The 19535-nt window shown below is 37.1% G+C and overlaps 1 protein-coding gene across 1 annotated transcript in view; it reads left to right on the top strand.

Annotated features, from left to right (window-relative positions):
• Positions 1–14630, top strand: part of COBLL1 (cordon-bleu WH2 repeat protein like 1) — a gene marked incomplete at its 5' end in the record, with an annotated part of 38493 nt that extends 23863 nt beyond the window's left edge. The window contains 5 exons of the mRNA XM_082483455.1: positions 3065–3323; positions 5863–5948; positions 7248–8872; positions 9999–10181; positions 13355–14630. Coding sequence (XP_082339581.1) covers positions 3065–3323; positions 5863–5948; positions 7248–8872; positions 9999–10181; positions 13355–13441 — 2240 coding nt within the window. The 3' untranslated portion in view covers positions 13442–14630. The remainder of the gene's footprint in view (positions 1–3064; positions 3324–5862; positions 5949–7247; positions 8873–9998; positions 10182–13354) is intronic.
• Positions 14631–19535: the final 4905 nt, after the last annotated feature.

The raw sequence follows: 19535 nt of genomic DNA, 5'->3' as shown, positions 1-19535 counted from the left end.
TGATGTTTAAAAAATAATTAAAAAATTACAGATTTTCAAATAATTTCCCATCAAAAAAATCCCTTGATACAATCTTGTTGGTTACAGTATCTCTTAAGAAACTTGTTAAGGACTACAGAGTCAAGAGCAAAACCACTGGCAGATTTGCATGATGTAGTCAGGCTTTCTGGCTTTGGTGCTTACAAGGATAACAGCTCAGAGCAGTGTCAGCCTATTCTCTGTTGTGCAAAGAGTACTCTTACTGACTCCAAGGAGACTTGCAGTTGGTATGTCAGTCATCTTATCAGGTATGTCTTCACAATGTCATCCTGCAGGCTTTAACAATGTTCTTTTAGGGATAATTAAAACTCAATGACTAATGTTCATAGAGCATAAATTATGCACAGACAAAAATGCAATTTATATTGTATATGGACTTACATATCGAGTATACAAGCAAAAAGGCAACAGTATGTAGCCAGTATTGCAATAAGTATTTCCTAGCAATATGTTGCATATAAAAACTCTAAACTGAGGATTTGGAAAAAAGTCATAAAAACTGAACTGTTGCTCTGGGAGTTAACTGCATGATGTAACTGAAAGATGGCTCTTAGATGTTGCTTATGTATCAAGTGCATTCAGACTTTATTCTGCTGCACCAGTGGTGACCCAGGTCTGGAATGAGATCCAGTAACAAATGAAAAACCGTAAGTTGAAATTAGCTTCAAGCAAGGCTGATATTATCCTGACAAATGAAGCGGAGCACTTTGGAAAAAAAAGTGTGAGGTGGTTTTTTTGTTTGTTTGTTTGGTATTCTACATTTGTAGGTCAGGTTAGTCCACTCCAAAGCTTGGAAGCATTCCTAGCACAGCAAAGGACACTTTCATGTAGCAGGAATGTCAGCGATGTCTCTTACAAACCCAAGCTAAGTTTCCATCCCATCAGTATAGATACAACTCAGCCTTTGTTATACTTCTCTCCAGAGGAAAGGCAATGGAGATGACAGCAGTGCCTGGGCACAAAGCCATAGCAACTCCAGAATGCTTCCATTTGTCTTGTCAGAAGTCCTGGCTGTGCTTTGTTTTATAATTCAGGTTTCCACAGAGTATTTAGACTGAAGGTCTTAGTCTTTGTTCCTGTGGCTGGTGATGGCTCAGGCCCATGGCATAATAGTTCTCATCGGTGAAGGAGATGGTGTTCTTGGGAGCTGGTTATGGGCTGTGGAATAGTCTCAGCAGGTTTGATGTTTGCCCACATTCTATTATGCTTTGTTTGTGCCTTGTGATGTATGTATTTATCTTTGCACACATAAAATCATACTAATCACTAAAATCATCTCCCAAAGTATGATGCTGCTGGCATGACTTTTCCTAGATGGAGATGAAAGGGTTTGGCAGGGAGGAAGGAAGAGAAGGCCCTTACTAATAGTAAATTCTTAAGGAGTCCCTTTAATACCAGTGTGGCATATTGGTATGGAAGGAGCTGTCCTGCACCACTTTGCAGTCTTTCCCTTCTTTCCCTGGGGATCTAAATCACCTCTGCATTCAGCGTATGACACATGCTGATCACGTTACTTAATATATAACTACAAAGCCTTATTACAAGAGTTAATAAAAAAAATAGAATTAAATAGTAAAATATTTGGCTTTTGTAGCTGCTCTGTAACTGTGAATTAGTAACTTTGGTATTACTGAGCTCTTAACTAATGACCCTGTTGGAAAAATCGAAGCTTCTGTTCTGTACTGAGACTTTCTCCAATATATACAGCCCTCTATTATGTTTCTGTAACAGTGTACTTCTCTGGAAGTACTGGAAGCATTGTAGGATACCAGTCTGTACAAAAAAAGTGAATCTAAGATTTTTGTACTCTGGGATCCGTTACTTTCCAGCATTGCTTGCTTTAAGCCAGTATTTTCTTTTTGTTTTTAGCGTTGGTTTACACTTGGAAATTTACAGATACAAGTTAGAAAAGTCTGAAACCTAACTGCCCAAGCACACGACCTGTACCTAAGAGGTACTGGTACATGCAAAGCTGAAAGGTATACCCTGGTCAGGTCAGGCAGAGGGCACTGCTTATACGGCTCAGCTGTTGCCAGTAGCCTTCCACGGCACTATATTGCACTATATAGATGGAATTCGTATTTTCTTTGTGTTATAGAATGCAAGTTGCAAAGCCAAGAGGTTAATTGTATGGTCTACTTACTAATATTTGAAAAATGTGAATCATCATCTTGTCGTAGGAAGATTCCTGGCAGGGAAGTGAAGCTAGAGACGGTTAGTTCCTCTGGAAATCAATATAGGTGGATTTATAAGTTTAACTTCAGGTACACTGAATTATGTGTGTCCTAATCCAGTAACTAAATATTTTGCTTGAACTGTGCTCTAGCTGAAAACTTCATTATTTTTATAGATTAACATTTTCCTATGGTGTACTTTATTTTTGTGTGCTTCTACTGTAACACAGGGCACTGCACAAGACACTTCTAACTATGTTTTAATACATTTAGGGTAATTATGGGAAATCTTTTATAGCGGTGAGCAAATGTGTTCAAACCATGGGCAAAATTGAGATCTGGTTTACTCTTTAGTTCTCTACCATACCTTTATGTGATATAGGTACGGTAGAGATATAAAGGAAATGTGTATTTTAAACCTCATTGGAGAGCTAACGGATGTATGAAGAAATCTGGGTAAAATAAACTGCCTCCATGAAGTTTTGGATTCTGCTATTGTTAAATATATTTTGATCTATCCTAATCCAGCACTTGAGGTTGAACAAGGAAAATGGTATACAATAGTTACAGATGCAGAAATGGACAGTAGCATGGTGATGAGCGTATTTTTACATGTAGAAAGAGAGAACTGGAAAGAACTAGAAAATACTGTGAAGTTAAAACTCTGAATTATTTTTTTTTCTCCCCTCCTGAATGATAAAGAGAAGTCTCCTCAGTTTTCCTTCTTCAAACTACTTAAGCTGACTTCACAGTCCCTTTCTTTGTATCTACACCCTGCATTGAGATTTGTGGGTTGTTTCTTTTTTTTCTTTTTTTTTTTTTTTTTTTTTTTTTTCTTTCTGTGACTGTAGGTGTAAGGAGCTCAGAATACAACCTGGAAGAAATTGATGAAAGGGAAGAGATGAGTGTGCAACAGAGAGAGGACAGTGAAAGTACAGATACCTCTCTGAGGACAGGAGAGGTTACTGCAGCCTTGAGCTCTGCTGAGGTACTACTGGAAACTGAAAAAAATAATTCTGGTTCATCAGCTCCAGTTCCTGGCAGTGTTTCTGTAGACAACTCACAAAGCTTCAAGGAAGAAAAACAAGAAAATATGAGCACAGATGGCAAGTAAGTACGTTTTGTGACAAAGAAAGGAGCATTGGGGAGGGAATGGGGGAGGCAAATAAAACGTAGAGTGCTGTTTCATTGTGGAGCACAGAATAGAGAATTGTGAGAGAGGAATGAGCTTAATATGCTTAGCTTTCATTGTAGAACTCTTCTGTGCACAGTAATTCATGAAGCTTTTCAACAAAAATGACAAAGAAGTGCTCTGCGGGCTATTCTGTTTCAGCCTCCCTTTCCTTACTACTCAAACAGCCGCATCCCAGAAAAGCTGAACCCATCTCTAAAATACCCAGCATATTTACTAGAGCAGTGTGCCTCAAAAAAAAAAAAAAAAGGAATTGGTTAGTTAAATGAGAATTTACAGGTTCATTCTTACAGTTGGGGAAAACCAGGTAGATCGGCCATTTCTGTTCTTCTGTGCAGTTACCTATTGCTTGCATATTTGTCTTGGTTCTAATTTTTTCTTTTGTCTCTTCCTTATATGCTAGCCAGTTGTCTTGACCTGTCTCGATCCATCTGCTCTCAGGAAAACAAGTTAATTCTTCCTTTTTAAAGAATAAACACATTAGTTTTCTTAACTGCTCTTTTTCCCTTCTGGTGATGCTGTACCTTTGCCCTTCAGCATGTTTGTTAAACTACCTGACTCAGCAGGTTTCCAACATAAGTTAGTGCCTGCTTGAAATAAATGTTGATTGTCCAGAGAAGTCCCATTGTGTTAATGTTAATTCACTATTTCTCTGTTCCCTGGGGCAACTAAACTGGCTACTGTTCCCAATTTAAATTGAAAGAACTGTTTCAATTATTGTACTGAAGCCAAAATACTCTAGTAGCCAGGAACTTTCAAGGTAGTATGGAGAGCTTTGACTTGTTTCTCAAGGGTCTTTTTTTGTCAGTCCAAGGCCAAATGGGGCTTTGCAAAAATCTTTGGTGCTCTGTCATAGCAGACATTGTGCCAGTTGCTTGGCTGTGTCTGCTCTATGGCAATCTATGAGGAGGCAGATCAGCCAAATGTTATTTGTAAGTTGTCTTGAACTTGCAAGTTATCAGACCTGTGTTATTGAGCCAGTTTGGCCAATTGTCCTGGGGATGCTTCTTTTTTTCCCCACTAACTTGTAATAGCCTTTCATGGGCTATAATCCTGGTGAGTATCATCTAGTATGCACTGCACTCTAGAGTTTGGCAATCCTTTCTTTCCCGAAATATCACAGGGATTCCAGAAAGAGCACTAGGGTTTCTCTGACATTATATTTCTGGAAACCTTTGGATAATGCAGATCTTTTATATAAGATCTAGTTACTTTGAAGAAGTGCTTTTTAATCAAACCAGGGGTACGTGTCATATTCCAGTCAAAACCACTGATTTCTATAATGATATTCTGTGGTGTTCTGTGGCTCTCGGGTTTTGGTTTTTTAAAACTATTCAGCCTGTTGTGAATACTTGTAGTTCAGTCGGCTGTGTTCAAGGGAATGGAGATAAGCAAGAGTACAGAGTGAGTGCAGGACTGAGCTTTAACTTTCTTCCAACAATAATTTTGAGAGCATATGCTCCTGTTTAGTCGTTTATTGGACACTTACAGTATATTTTGGACTGTACAAGCAACATGAGGGTGGATGTTTATTGAGGAATGTATAATTTTAAATGATTCAAAGCAGATGTTTCCACTCAAGGCATTGATTCCTGACAACTAATACATTTGATGTGGCAAATGAATTGGAATCTTCATAATGCCAGTATTCTTAACTACAGAAAATAAAAGTATCTTAAGCAGAGATGTTAAGTTTGAAGTTCTAATAATTATTTTAAGAGAGAAATTTTCAAGTATTTTGGCCTTTTTCATTTACCTCTTTAAGTCAAGTACTTAATATGTCATGTGTCCCCCCCCGAAATGAGGGGATTTTCCAGCATTTGTGCAGTTTTCTTGTCCACTGTGATCTATGAACAGAAATTGTACGCATTTGCAAACTGTTTAGTATGCAAGTAACATGTTTGATGCCTATTTCTTTGTTCAAGGTATTTCTTGAAAGGGACAGGAAATTTTTCATTCCTGTTTTGAAAAGTCTGTACTGCACAGTTCATATGCAGCCAGTGCCTCATGCAGCTTTCTGTCTGTGGTGTTGGGGACCAAAATCAAGGACACGTTTTAAATATTGGGGGTGTCAGAACACTTCACACTAACAACACTGTTATGTGAATGATAAAACATCACCTTTGTGGTTGTACTTCATCTGAGTTGTAACTGGAAAGGGGCTTGTTCAAACTGCACGAGTAAACAAAAGGAGGGGAAGAAAGGAAAGGAAAACGGATCATCTGCTTACACAGAAGAGAGTGAAGCTGCATGTCATTCTGGTAAAATATCATAGCAGCATTTCCTCCTGTTTTTTAAAAAAAATAAATCTATTCTGTTGAGTACTCCAATGTTTGGCAGAGTGATTCTATTTTGTCCATCTGTGTTTGGAGAATATTGCCAGTTCTCTTGCATCGTTTCTTGTGTTTACTGAAATGAATGATACCAGCATATTTAATGTACTGTTGTGCTTTGCAGAGGACTACAGACTAAGATAAGCAGTGAGCAAGCTGCATTTGAAAAAGACAGGAAGCTTAGAGTTTTGGATCAAAATAAAAATGATGGTGAGTAGTTCCCACTCATTTTTAATACTTCAAAACAAGGTTGAAGAGAACTTTTCTATTCCTTTGAAAAAAATGACAATACAGTCAACTCTTGAATTGCTATCATCAAATTATTTTCTTTATACTTTCTCTAGCTGTGGTGTATCCTCTTTGAGATGAGGTGACAAGAATGAACTGCAGTTTTGGGGTTTTGGCTTTTTATTTTTAATATTTTTGTATTACTTCCTATAGCAGTAGTCAAAGCTGCGTCACACTGTTGTAGGGCAGTACAGGTGGAAAGGCCATTGGGTGTTCTTTGCTTATGAATTTAGCATGAGTTTTCTGCATGAAAATGCAAATATTTTTAAACATAAATAGAAAGGAGTGATAGGCTGATTTGAAAAGAAATGACGACATCCTGTGCATCTAACGGATCATAAATTTTTCCATGGATTTAGTGACCTGGCTGATTTATTTTACCCTTTTATGACACTGATTTTCAGATTTATATATTAAGCCTTCCATGGTCTTTTATATTCAGTACACCTCTGTTTATAAATCATAACAACATACTGCATGAGTCCTGTTTATATGTGACGTAAGTTTTAACTGCCATTTTATAACATATTTGAAATGAGGAGGTACTTGTCGTCTTTTTTTTTTCTTCAAAATACCACCCCAAATTATTATTCCTAAAGAATTTATTTTTCCCCAATGTTATATTTAAAACAATTTGACTGAAATATTCCTGTGTTTTGGAGAGATCTACATATGTTTAGTCCAGGGGTAGAAAAGTGAATTATCAGACCTGCTAAACAGTTGGAAAAACAGAGTTGGAAAATTGCTTTTCTCCATATGTTTTCCAATTGTTCTCTTGTACAAATACATAAGGTGTAGTTGACAAATAACATTTGTAACGTTAAAACTAAAGAGCAGAAGCCACAAAAGTGTGGAACTAAATAAAAATTGCATCTAACTTAATATTGAATAGTCCTCGAGCTCATGAGTCACTGATGCCTACATAATCAACTGAAATTCATTAGCACTTTTTAAATGATTCTAGAATAGATTTTTCTATTAAGTTGATGCATGGCACCAGTAGCCTGTTAATTAAGTAAGAATACCTGAGTTAGAATGCTATTATTTGGTAATATTAGTCAAATAGAAGTATATCTTTAAATAGCCTTTAAAAGTAAGTTTTAAGGAAAATTTTAATATCTTGTAGTTAAATACATTGGATGTGGGGTTTCATGATGTAAGGGGTAAGGTTGAATCTTTTTGGCATTTGTATGAACTTTGGAATCTCTGTTTAACTTAAAGATCACAGTGATACAAAACTCCTTCCAACAACAGAAGAAGGGAAAGAACTTCAGACAGCCGAAATTATAACAGTAGATTTTAGAGAAAATGACAAGCTTGACGTTGACAGACTATCAAACTGCCAGGCACGTAAAAATGACACCTCTGTAAGTCATAGGAGTTATCCTCAACTGATTCCAGAAAAGCAAGATCAGAAAACAAATCAAACCAGCTTGGACACAGTAAAAACTCAGGATGTTGCGATACAGACAGGTCCATCGGATAGCAATTTGGGAAGGACTACACAGAAAGAAATTATTGTTCCTCAAGGCTGTGAATCATCCACATTCAGAGGACTGGTCCCTCAGCACAGTACAGATACAAACAACCCTCTTCTTCAAGTGATGCACGGAATACAAGAGGATGAAGGTATTTCAACAGGACAAAATCTTGAGAGACAAGAAGTTATCCATGAAAAAGTAATTCCCATAAAAGATCAGAGTCACATTTGTATAAATGGCAGTAATGTTGCTTCACCAGAAACAACTGTAAAAACTCCAGATGGCTTTCCTGTAAAAGGCTACCCTCTTTATAGACAGGACACCAAACCTAAACCCAAGCCAGCTAATGAAATTACAAGAGATTACATACCAAAAATTGGAATGACTACTTATAAAATAGTGCCTCCCAAATCCTTAGAAATAATGAAGAGCTGGGAAGCAGAAATTCCATCAGATTATAAGGATCAAGAAGTATCTACTTTGGAAAACTCTCTGAAGCATGAAGACCCCAAAGAATTCATAGTGCAAGCTGAAATTCCTCATCTTCCAAAAAGTGTGGGTCATTTAGAGATTGGTTCACAAAATGAACCAGCAGCAGCAAATGATCTGCTGCCCAGAGTGAACAGCACTTCTGAACATGTTGTGACGTCTGGAGCTGAGATTACTACTGAGAGCAATCGGACGGAAACAGAGTCTTCCAAACAGCATGTCCCTCTGATGCTAAGCTTGGATAACACAAATGCTTCTTCTGAGACTCAAGACAAGCCAAATGCATTAAGTCCTACAACAAAGCCTAGTTCTTTTTATCTGCAGATGCAACGAAGAGCTTCAGGTCATTATGTGACATCTGCAATTGCCAGAAGTACCGTTTGTGCTCCTAATTCCATTCAAAATGAGGCTAAAAATACAGAGATGGGAAAAAAAATCTCATCACCTGATCCAACTTCTTTATCTTTGCATAAAACAGGTGCTTCCTGTCTTCCAGCAGATGATGAAAAAGTCGATGATGGAAAAAAAATTGAATCCTCCACTTCTCCTGTTAAAAGCAATAAACCTTCAAGTTTTTCCTCCTGTTCCCCAGCACCACTGAACCTAAGAACTCTAAGAACTTTTGCAGTTCCAAAGCCGTACTCCAGTTCAAGACCATCCCCTTTTGCTCTTGCTGTCTCATCCGCAGTCAAAAGGTCGCAGTCATTCAATAAGACGCGTACAATTACTAGCCAGGCACCAAGAGAGGAATTTCCTGTTGAACTCTCCTCTGCCTCTTCAGCAGCTGAACTCTCCTCGGCTACTTCCGTGCCTCAAGTGAAAACCTCTTCCTTACAGACTGTAATGGGAGGGTCACAAAATAGTCTAATGGATAAGGTAAACTCTATTTCTGATATTGGTTGACCGATCATCCGCTGTCATCTAGCATGATTAGTCTAGAGGCTAGTCTCTGAACTTCTCCCTGATCAGAAAGTGCTGTGTTCATACAGTGTAAACACCTTGTGGTTTCTAGCAGTAGCACAGCATCATAATGAAAGACAGGAATACAGGGAATGTTAAAGTGAAAAAACCTCATTCGGATTATTGGAAATAATTATTTCTTGCCGTAATTAGCATCCCCTACTTCAAAGAACAGTAAATTCATAGAATCCTTGAATACCATGTTGGAAGGCACCTCAATGATCATCTGCTCCAACCTTTCTTGGCAAAAGCACAGTCTAGACAGGATGGCCCAGCACCCTGTCCAGCTGAATCGTAAAAGTGTCCAATGTTGGGGAACACACCACTTTCCTGGGGATATTTTCACAATGAGATCAGCCATTGGAGTAAATTTTCCTCTTCTGTCTAATAGGAATCTCCCCAGGAGTAACATGTACCCGTTACCCGTCATCTTTTCCATGTGACACCTTGTTAAAAGGGAGTCTTACCCTTCTTTGTATCCATGCTTTAAATACTGGAATATGGTGATAAGGTCTGCCCTAAGCCTTCATTTTCTCATGGCTGAACAAACCCAATTCTCTCAGGCTTTCTCTGTATGGCAGGCTTCCCAGTCCTTTGATCATCTTGGTGACCCTTCTCTGGACCCTCTCCAGCCTGTCCACATCTTTTTTGTATAGTGGGGACCAAAACTGAACACAAATTTAATAGAATCATTTATACTGAGTATACCTATCTTTGTTTGGAGTACTTATGCTTTGTCCTTTATGGTTCTGTATGTTGATTCTTAAATTTAATTCTGAATGTGATCAGTTTGGCTTCAAGTGATCATGGCACAAACATAGTTGAACAGGGGTGTAAAATTTTGCTGGCATAATTATTTGAGGGAGAAACTATGTGCTATAGTGGAAATGTGGCTGATCTTTGAAATATTGAATGAAGCAAACACTAGAACAGTGGCAGTTTGATATGCAACCTTGTGCCAGGTTGACTTAGTTTTCCATTTATGACTAATTCATATTAAAAGGTTTTGTTTTGGTTTTCCTCCCACCTCCTCCCTTTATAGAAAGGCAGCAATGTGAATAGTGAGCAGAAGAGTCAGGTGCAGTCAGGTGCTTCCACTGACCACCCACCCCCTGTCACTAAGAAACAAACCATGATGACATTCCAGCATTCTGACCCAGAACAGATCCACCAGAGCCTGCTGGCTGCAATCCGCTCTGGAGAAGCTGCTGCCAAATTGAAAAGGGTGAGTTTTCATCATTGCATCCATAACAATGAACTCGTGGTACTTCCTTCAGAATCACTGTATTAATGCCTGACACTAAAAGCAATTAGCTTTGGCACAAAGTGCTGCTGGGAGGTCTCTTAACAATGGGAAGGGAGGTGGGGAAGAGAGTTCAGTTTTGCAGAATAAGCTGGTGAATGCACACGCAAAGCTTCATATGTCCATATTTTCAAGCAGTAAAAATCCAATCAGAAATCTTCCTGAAATGAATTAGAAACCTCTACATTATCAATTAAGTATCTCTTTTCATGAAATCAGGAACATATTAAATTATTTGTTTGTGTTAATATGGTTTGAAATGGTATGGTTTTAAGACACGTGCTAAGCAGCTTCACCCTAAACCTGAAGTAGCTGCAGTCTTTTGCAGGCGGGTACCATACAGAAGTTCTGAAGATGGTTTGTATTTTTTTTATTTATTAGACTCTACCAGTTTCTTAATTCTTCGTATATGTACTTCAAACTTCCTGCTGCTGTTTGGTATCATTAGTAAGATATTTCTCACTGTTTTGTCAACAGCCCTGGTAGGACCATTTCCACCCACCATCTCAGCTTAAAACTGTGGCTTAATTTTTCTTTTCTCTCCCCTAAAATTCACCTCTACTTTTCTCATTGGGTAAAACATTGCACACTTTAAAAATTTGTACTGTTTTAAATTTGTAACCAGACAATTTAATGATCGTGTCACATAAAGTTTTCTTGACACAGCATTAGTATTTTGTTCTGTAGGGAGGAATAATTTCTCATTGCAGAAGGATAAGAAAATTCAGTAGTTTTTGTTTCTCTTCCCTTTCCCACTTGAAACTTGAAAGAAACAAATGATGTTTCGTGTGTGGATGTGAGGGGTTTTTTTTCTGTGTTTTATGGAAGTCTTTTTTTCCCTAGGGTCAAAATCTCTCAGTGGATGGTCATATATTAGAACATTCCATTTCATACGTAAGGTTTTGTTTCAGTGTAGCGCTGCAACAGCCTCTCTGAGGCTTGTAGACCTCCCATCGTTTCTACGCTGAATAGGAAGATTCAGTTTCTCAGAAAGGTTACAAGCATGCTCAAGTAGTTTTTGACCTCTAGTCAGTAAAAGCGGTACATAATACACCGTAGTATTACTTCTAACTACGTGTCTCTAACCACAGCCACTTTAAAAACAGTACAAGATTAAGCAAATGCTGCATTGTTCAGAGTCACTTAGAGATAAAATCTATCTGTTCTACCAGAAATATTGTTTGGATTTTGTTGGCATATAATTTTATTAAGGTGGTTTTTATTTGCTCCAATGCATAATTACATTCTGAATAATACTAAATTTTATTTATTTTGCATAGTGTGTGAATTTTGTTTTACGTTCCTATGCTAAATATGCACAGGCGTGGCTGTTGGCACAGTAATTTATAACTGTTTGTCCTGGTTTGAGGTAAAACCACCCAAACCATGACACTTTAAAAAAAAAAAGTTCATAATGTGCTTTTCAAAATTCAAGAAGTCTACTTTTACTAGAAAGAATCATAGAATTGCTGAGGTTGGAAGGGACCTTTAAGATCATCAAGTCCAACCATTAACCTACCCTGACAAAAACCACTTCTAAACCATGTCCCTAAGTACCACATCTACCCTTTTTTTAAACACCTCCAGGGATGGTGAATCCACCACCTCCCTGGGCAGCCTATTCCAATGTTTAATAACCCTTTCAGTGAAAAAGCGTTTCCTAACATTCAATCTAAACTTCCCCTGACATAACTTAAACCCTCGTCCTATATCCTCTTGTCCTATCACTTGTCACCAGGGAGAAGCGGTCAGCCCCCACCTCTCTACAACCTCCTTTCAGGTAGTTGTAGACGGTGATAAGGTCTCCCCTCAGCCTCCTCTTCTCCAGGCTAAACAACCCCAGTTCCCTTAGTCGTTCCTCATAAGATTTGTCCTCCAGACCCCTCACCAGCTTTGTAGCCCTTCTCTGGACATGCTCTAACACCTCAAATAAAGAAAAACTTCATTATGTGGTTATTCATTCTCATAGAAATGTTTTAGAGTAGATTTGACCCATATAATCTTTCTCAGTGTGGGTGCAAGAATGGCATGGGGAAAAAGAGGGAGATTATGACTGAAGTCCCTCTTCTCTTCCCTTTCTCTTCTGTGGGTGGGAGATGTTCTTTCTCAGTATAGTATCTGTTGAGGCTGGGGGTGTGGACAGGGCAATACTTTTTAAGGAGAAATTATAACAATGAAGGTGCTGTAAGCATAAAGAAAAGAATCCTGCAACACAGAAACCTGATCCGTTTATATTGTGAAAGAGGTCTGTGAGATGCTCGCTTCTCTTTTTACCACTTACCATACTCTCACTTTTTTCAGCTCTGTGAGGGAATAATTAAAAAAATAAAATGCTGGCACCACTAGCCAAATTCTTTATTTTTTTTCCCCCATTTTACTTACTACGTTGCGCTTGTGCAATGCTGAGATCTGTGGGCTTTAGTATTGCTGGTCTTTTCTGTTCAATAGGGCCCTCAGTAATTACGAACCTAAAATGGGTCCAGTGAGGTTTCTTTTTAACCATTTTTCCTTCAGAATGTTTTCATTGTGTTTAGTAAACTGTGTGCTGTGGTATGTGGTTTGCATGGCTGCGGAGCGCCCACAGCTCCCATTAACTCCAGTTGGAGTTGTTGGTTTATGCAGCTCCACTGAAAATCAGGTCTTTATCTATCCTAGAAGTTATAGTTTGCTCCTGATAGAAGAAACATTACCATGGTATAAAGGAGTGTTAGAAGATTTTATTTTTTTAGAAGTCAGCCCTATTCAATATTTAATAAAAAGTGTTTGGTTTAGCAATGTTTTTTCAAGTATTTCTTTGCATCCAGGTCTGGAGAGGAACTAAAAATTATGCGTGTTTTGAATAGTTATACATGAAAATTTTAGATAGCATAAAATATGTTTTTAAGTAATTTCTTACATTTCCACTTCTGTAGCATATGTGCTTTGTTCAGAAATCATATAGGAGGGTTTTCATTGCGATGAGAAAAATGCTAACAGTGTTTTTGTTTCCTTGAAGTAATACTGTGTAATGTACTACAGAGAGAAGAATTTGAAAAGTTAGGTTAATATTTCTTTTTTCTCTTTTGTTTTTTCCTTTCTTTTTCCCCTGCCTCCAGGTTGGTCCTCCATCAAACACCATATCTGTCAATGGAAGAGCCAGGCTTACTCATTTGTATTCCACAGAAGCAAAAGCTAATCACTAGATATTATACCAAATATTTTGCACTTTACTACTGCTTAATACTAACTACAAATTTTTGAAAGTGTAAATGCAAGTATATGTTAATATATTTTTGTCAATTGCTATAGGAATTTCAAGCTGGGTCCTTTGATGCCTTGGAAAGATTATTATTAGAATATGTAAATTATGGTAATATTTTGCCTTTTTCTCTTTGTAAAGCTGACTATGCTGCTAAAAAGGTTTAAGAGAAGGTGCAGAAGAGCTTTGCTTATGGTAGAATGAGATTCAAAAATTCTTGATTTTAGCCTTCAAGACTGAACAATATGTAGCACTATGCTGAAATTAGATTTGAAACAATCTAAGATTTTTAGATCATTAATTTTCAATTGTGTATTACTTTAACAGATTGTATGAATTTAAATCTACCACATGCTGCCTCCATATTACTGTTAAATTAAATTTGTAATTAGTAGATAATCTTAATTATATGCAATACTTTGTTTCTTTTAAAAAAAAAGGATGGTTTTGTTCCTTCAGCTAAGAATAGTTGGGATAAGTATTTTGATTTTTTTTTTTTTATTCTCCTTTAATTTTTTCCTGGTAGCACACCCAAGAAAAATTGGGTCATAAATTATTGGAAATTTTTGTACTACTTAAATTTTCTTAACAGTAGCACTACATGATGTTTCTTATCTACTCTTTGACTACCTGTATATAGCGTTTACCTAGCACTCAGATAAGCAATACTTTTTTTGAACTAGATATATTTTAAAGTCGTCGTCAGCATATAGTCACTTACTGATAAAATGCAAATTCCAGTTTTGATACTTAATGAAATAGAAGAAATTTTTTTTCACTGGAAGTATGACTAAAGAATGAACTGTTTTGGACTTATTCATGTAAAATATTTTAATCTTAGAACAGCATGATAACACACTTACAAAGCATTCTTGTGACTGAGAGCATCTATTTATAGATTAAGCATTAAATACCAAAATGGGAATATATATTAAAAGAAATGCTTCATGTTATATTTTATCTATTTTCCATTTCTTGTCAAGGTTATATATTTTGGGGAGAGGGGTGGAAATATGATCACACTTACAATGAAATAGCTCAATTATGGATGCATGCAGCAAGTGCTGGGGTATTTACCATATTAAAATATTTTCTTGATGGACTTGATTTAAATAAAAGTAATTGTATTTAGTTTCTATTCTTTAACAATATATTTATTTTGTACTTTAGAGACATTCTGTAACTCAGTTCCAGAAACTGGTCTATATGTGCATTTCAAAGGGTTATTAATGGTTTGCTGCCAGGTTTTTGTGCAATAATCTCAAAGAGGTCTCACTACTTTTCTAGTACAGAGTCAATTATTGATTACAAATAACAGTGTTAACTTAATGCTGAAACCCTTCAAGGAATGTTTTAGTAAATAAAAATTCATAAAGAAAGCTGATGAACATTTGTTCACTGCTGTTCTCATGTTTTCTCTCCTATATCTTAGTCCCCTGTCAATGTGTATTACCACTTCCTTCTCCACCTTGTTCTTGCTTCTCATCAAGGGCTAATTCCCAGGGCAGAGGGAATTCCATGGTGGTTCAAAAGAGCTGTTTCAGCAAAAATGGCACTTCATCTTTCACTTGAAAATGGTGAGATAGAAGAGGTAGGGGTGTTTTTTCTAGTCCATGTTTTAAGCAGTCCTATACAAGATGCTGATCTGCAACTGCCGCAGAGAGGTTGCACTGCCAGAGGAGTCTTCCTGGTTGTACTTTGGGTGGGAGTTACATGTTTTGTCTCAAACCTTTGTATTCTCTGCCAAGGTGACTAAAGTTATTTCATAGGACTAATTTAATATCTCCAGCTGTGGTAATACAAGTGTACATGACATTTTGCTATTTCAACCAAATCCGTGAAGTCCATTTATTCTGTTTCGGGGGAAAGATCAAATAACCGTGCTTTGTTGGGGTTTTGGGTTGTTTTTAGGTTTTGACTACAGAACTATACTACCGTATGTTCCTTAGTCTCATATGTTAAAAGTACATTGCCCTTTAATGCGAACACTTGAAGATAAATAGCTTACGTAACAGAGATTAAAACTAAACCTTGCTTGGATTTTAGGGTTTCTTTTCTTGGTAACTGAACTTACTTGATAATTAACTGAAATGTCTACACACAAGAGTACTGCAAAACACTTCAGTGAGATTTTCTGTTACTAGCTGGCAATATTGTTTAGCAAAACTTTCTCTTTTCCCCCTTCTGACATATATGTTAGACATTTTTAAATTTTGCTATTGGACATTTAGAGACTCATTTTTTCTTATACTCTTCTATTAAATTCTACCAGAAAAACTCTTGTTGATGAACTTGATGTGTTTATTCATTGTTCAAACAAGAAAATATTTCTGCTTGAGTAATGAGTAAGTGTTTCTAGCAACTGCAAAACCAAGTTAGCAGTAAACTTTTGATGTGGATGACTTACATGAGGGAAAACAGACTGGTTTTTGGCCCAAGAATCCTTACAGTTTGAGTAACCTGAACTACAGATGTCTTCCAACAGAAGGCAACTAGTTATGCCCCACCACTGACAATCACCTTGCTTCTTTTGAACGGCAGTCAAAATGTTTAGGGAAGGAAAGTCAAGATATTGCTGCTTAGAATCCTATTTTAATACACAGTTGTGGAGAAGGTTGAAAGAATCATGTTAAATAGAAATAAGGAAAAGATGCTGTTGAGCAGTAGGGTGTCCATCCTTGAATGTAAGGCTTGGTCAGAGTGCGTCTATCGGGTGTTGGACAACAACAAGATTGAAGAGTTACTGTAAATGACTAAGTTGATGGGCTGGTAGCCAAGCAAATAGAGCTCTTTGGAGAAGGGAAAATATGGCTTAATTGAATTGTCTATGTCCATGTTAACAGAATGTGAGGCTGAAGTCAAAATAGTGTGTTTGGATAGGAGCTGCCATCTTCACAGACACGACAACTTTTTCTGGGTGCTGTGAGTGGTCTGAGGTTCTGAAGCTGTAATGTTCTCTTCAGCTTGGCTACTGACTGGATAGCTGAATTTGAAACTTCAGTTGTTAGAGACAGATTTCTTATGAAGTCTATTTCTATGATTATGCAATGCTGTAGCAATATCAATGGAAATGCTTCACAAATTTTAATTGAAAAGGATACTTTCTTTGTGGATTATTTTATACAATCCAATTGAAAATCACAGGTAAGGTGGATTTTTATTTTTTTTAAATTTCTGATTGAGTAGCTTTGTGAGAGGGAAGGTGTCCTTGTTAAAATGACATGAAATTTGCAAGTAACAGGATGCTACAATTATAAAAAATACTTCATTTTTTTTGTCTTCCTAGCAAGAACTGTGTGACATGGTAACTAACACAGAAACTCTGTGTGACTCTATCGCAATGTATTGTACATAAGTTGCATTATTTTTTGTCAGCTCTTCCAGCTCGTTCGTACAAGCGTCTAACACCTTAATATTTTTGGTGTGTATGTGTCTTCAAGGAGCAGATTTGGTAGAGACGTATATTTTTGGGTTTTTTAGCTGTATTAAACCTCACATTCACATAAGAGTACAACAGCTACTGTCTAAGTCAAGAGGCACAGATGAACACTCCCCTCCCCCCTCCTTCCATTACCCTGGAAAGATCACTAGAACTGTTAATGGACTCAGTTATTCCTAAATTATTCAAGACACTTAAGAGAATAAAATTAACGGGAGAAGGATTGAGGTAGAGAAAAAGAGGAGTTCTGCTTTTCTTGATCTGGAGAATCACCACTTCTGTGAGGACAGGCAGAAGGAGATTTCTGTTCCTCCCCTGTTTAACGCACAAAGGAATAACCTTCTACAGGCAAATTATCAGTTGAGGAATGACTTCACTTGCTTCCCAGTGGAAGATGTTGAATTAATTTGGTATTCTTCATCAGTGTCTTGCAGTAGGAAGCACTGCTTCTCCCCCCACCTTCCATATTTTATGTTTTCTGTTTTGGCTTCAGGGTTCTACAAATATTATACCATTTTGGAATGTGTAGGTACAAGCCAGAAACTAAAAGCTTAACTCTGAAAGCCTGATAACTTGTGATCCCCATTCATGTAATCAGAACAATGATGAAATGTTCTGCATTTGCTGATAGAGCAATGAAGGAAAATCTCTTAGATTGAGAAAAGGAGAAACAACTGTATCTGAAAAGGACATTAAAACTAATAGGAAATTTTAACTACATCTATTGGTAATCATTATTTCAGAGTGACTGTGCATGTATAACTTAGGACCTGGAAATAACAAGGGCTGTGTCATCTCCAGCAGAAATAAATAGATATAGCTCCAGTGCCAAAAAGAATCCAAAAGAGTTGGATTTGGATATAAGTTGCTAATTCCTCTGTGAACTTCTCAAACTTTGAGAACGGTCTTGTGCCAATAACATACTACAGCCAATGCGATTATACACAAATGCCAGTGACATTTATTAGTTACCAGTTTGTGATTGTATAATGAGTGTATTTTTAGTAGCTGTTTTGTTGATATCAGCTGCTGCATGTGAAGAACAACTGTCTTCCGTTTCAACAGATGATCTGCTTGGCGATTTCTAAAGCGTTAGTTTCCATGAGAGCATGGGCATTCCCAAATAATGCTTAAAATGGAAGTTGAGGGGTAGGGTGGGAAGCTAATTCTTAGGTTCCTCCTTAGTCATTTGAATACTCTGCAGAGCAACTGGTAAAATAGATGAAGAGGCTGAAGGAAACTTACTCAATCAGAGTAGAAGACTAAGCATTTCTGAAGAACATGCTCTAGTCTTGTCTTGTATGAAATGTAAGGCGGCATTGTTTTGTTATTAATAGTGGCCCAACTCTATCTCAGCAAAAAGTGAGCATCAAGAGGTGGGGGAGGTTGGAGTGAGGGAGGGGAAGCTTCAAGATCAATGTAGTTGAACTCTTCCAGGAAAAAAAACCACAACTTGCTGATGGACCATTCCCTTGTTCCTTCCATTGGAAAGAATAAACCGAAAACCCTAAAATTCAAAGCCTTAATCTTTGATTTCATTGGATTGGCATGATTCTTCACAGTATACCTAACTATGTGCCACATATGAATTAAGTGTCATAGCTATTATCTATGTGTCTAAGTGTCTTAGCTATTTGGTGGCAAAAAATGGAGATGGATCACCATGTGGAATATCCAAAAGTATTAACAGAGCTACTAAACACAGATTTAATCTTATGATTTGTCTCCATTTTTATGCAGCTGTGGTATCTAGTTGCATCAGGTTATGAGAACTGTAAATCTGCAAAAGTCTCCTAGATCTCAGTTTCATGTGAAGATAAGAATTTGCATTGTGCTGAGAAATGCTCACTAAATATTCCATCAGTCTTCAAAGTTTCAAGTTAAACTTTAAAAACAGAGCAATGGTCAGTATAGGGCGTTCTGCTGTTGCCATGCTCAGAGAATGTCAAAGCAATGGGGCATCACCTTTTTATAGTTTTAAGTCTCTATTTGGATTTTTTTTAATCTGAATTTCATATTGAACTTAAATGTTGAACAAAAGTGCAATTGTTAGAATGTTTTAACATCTTTAAACGTGAAGGATTCATAGATGTTTAACAGTGTATAATTAGGTGGACCTAATCACTTTATTCATTAATAAATGGCAAAATACTGTTATTTAAGGTATACAGTGGGTTTGACTAGAGGCATTCCCTTATTAAATGGACTAGAACAGCACCTGAGGATGTCTATACTGTGTCAGTGATTCTTGAAATATTAAGCTGTTCCTGTTTTAGTAGTCACGGCTCCTTTACAACTGTCTTTGGTCATTTTTAAGATACAAATTTAAGCGTGCTCTGATTTATGAATGAGAACATTGTGTGCTGCTGACACAAATGCGAGAGTAAATGCTGCTCTGTAACTTGTTTAAGGAAGTCAACATTACTAATATGAAAGAAATTAATTAACCATTAAAGCAACTTCCCCCAGAAATTAGGTTTAGTCATTATTTACATTCTGCACGTGAATTGAGATTTAACTTGATTACAAATTATAGGCGTGATGCAGAGATTACTGCATGGGCTTATATAGTGAGATGGTCACAGTGGTACCTTATTTT

This window comes from Vanellus vanellus (genome assembly GCF_965231255.1).
Source record: "Vanellus vanellus genome assembly, chromosome: 5".
Classification (NCBI taxonomy): Eukaryota; Metazoa; Chordata; class Aves; order Charadriiformes; family Charadriidae; genus Vanellus; species Vanellus vanellus.
This window is presented reverse-complemented; position numbering and strand designations above follow the sequence as displayed.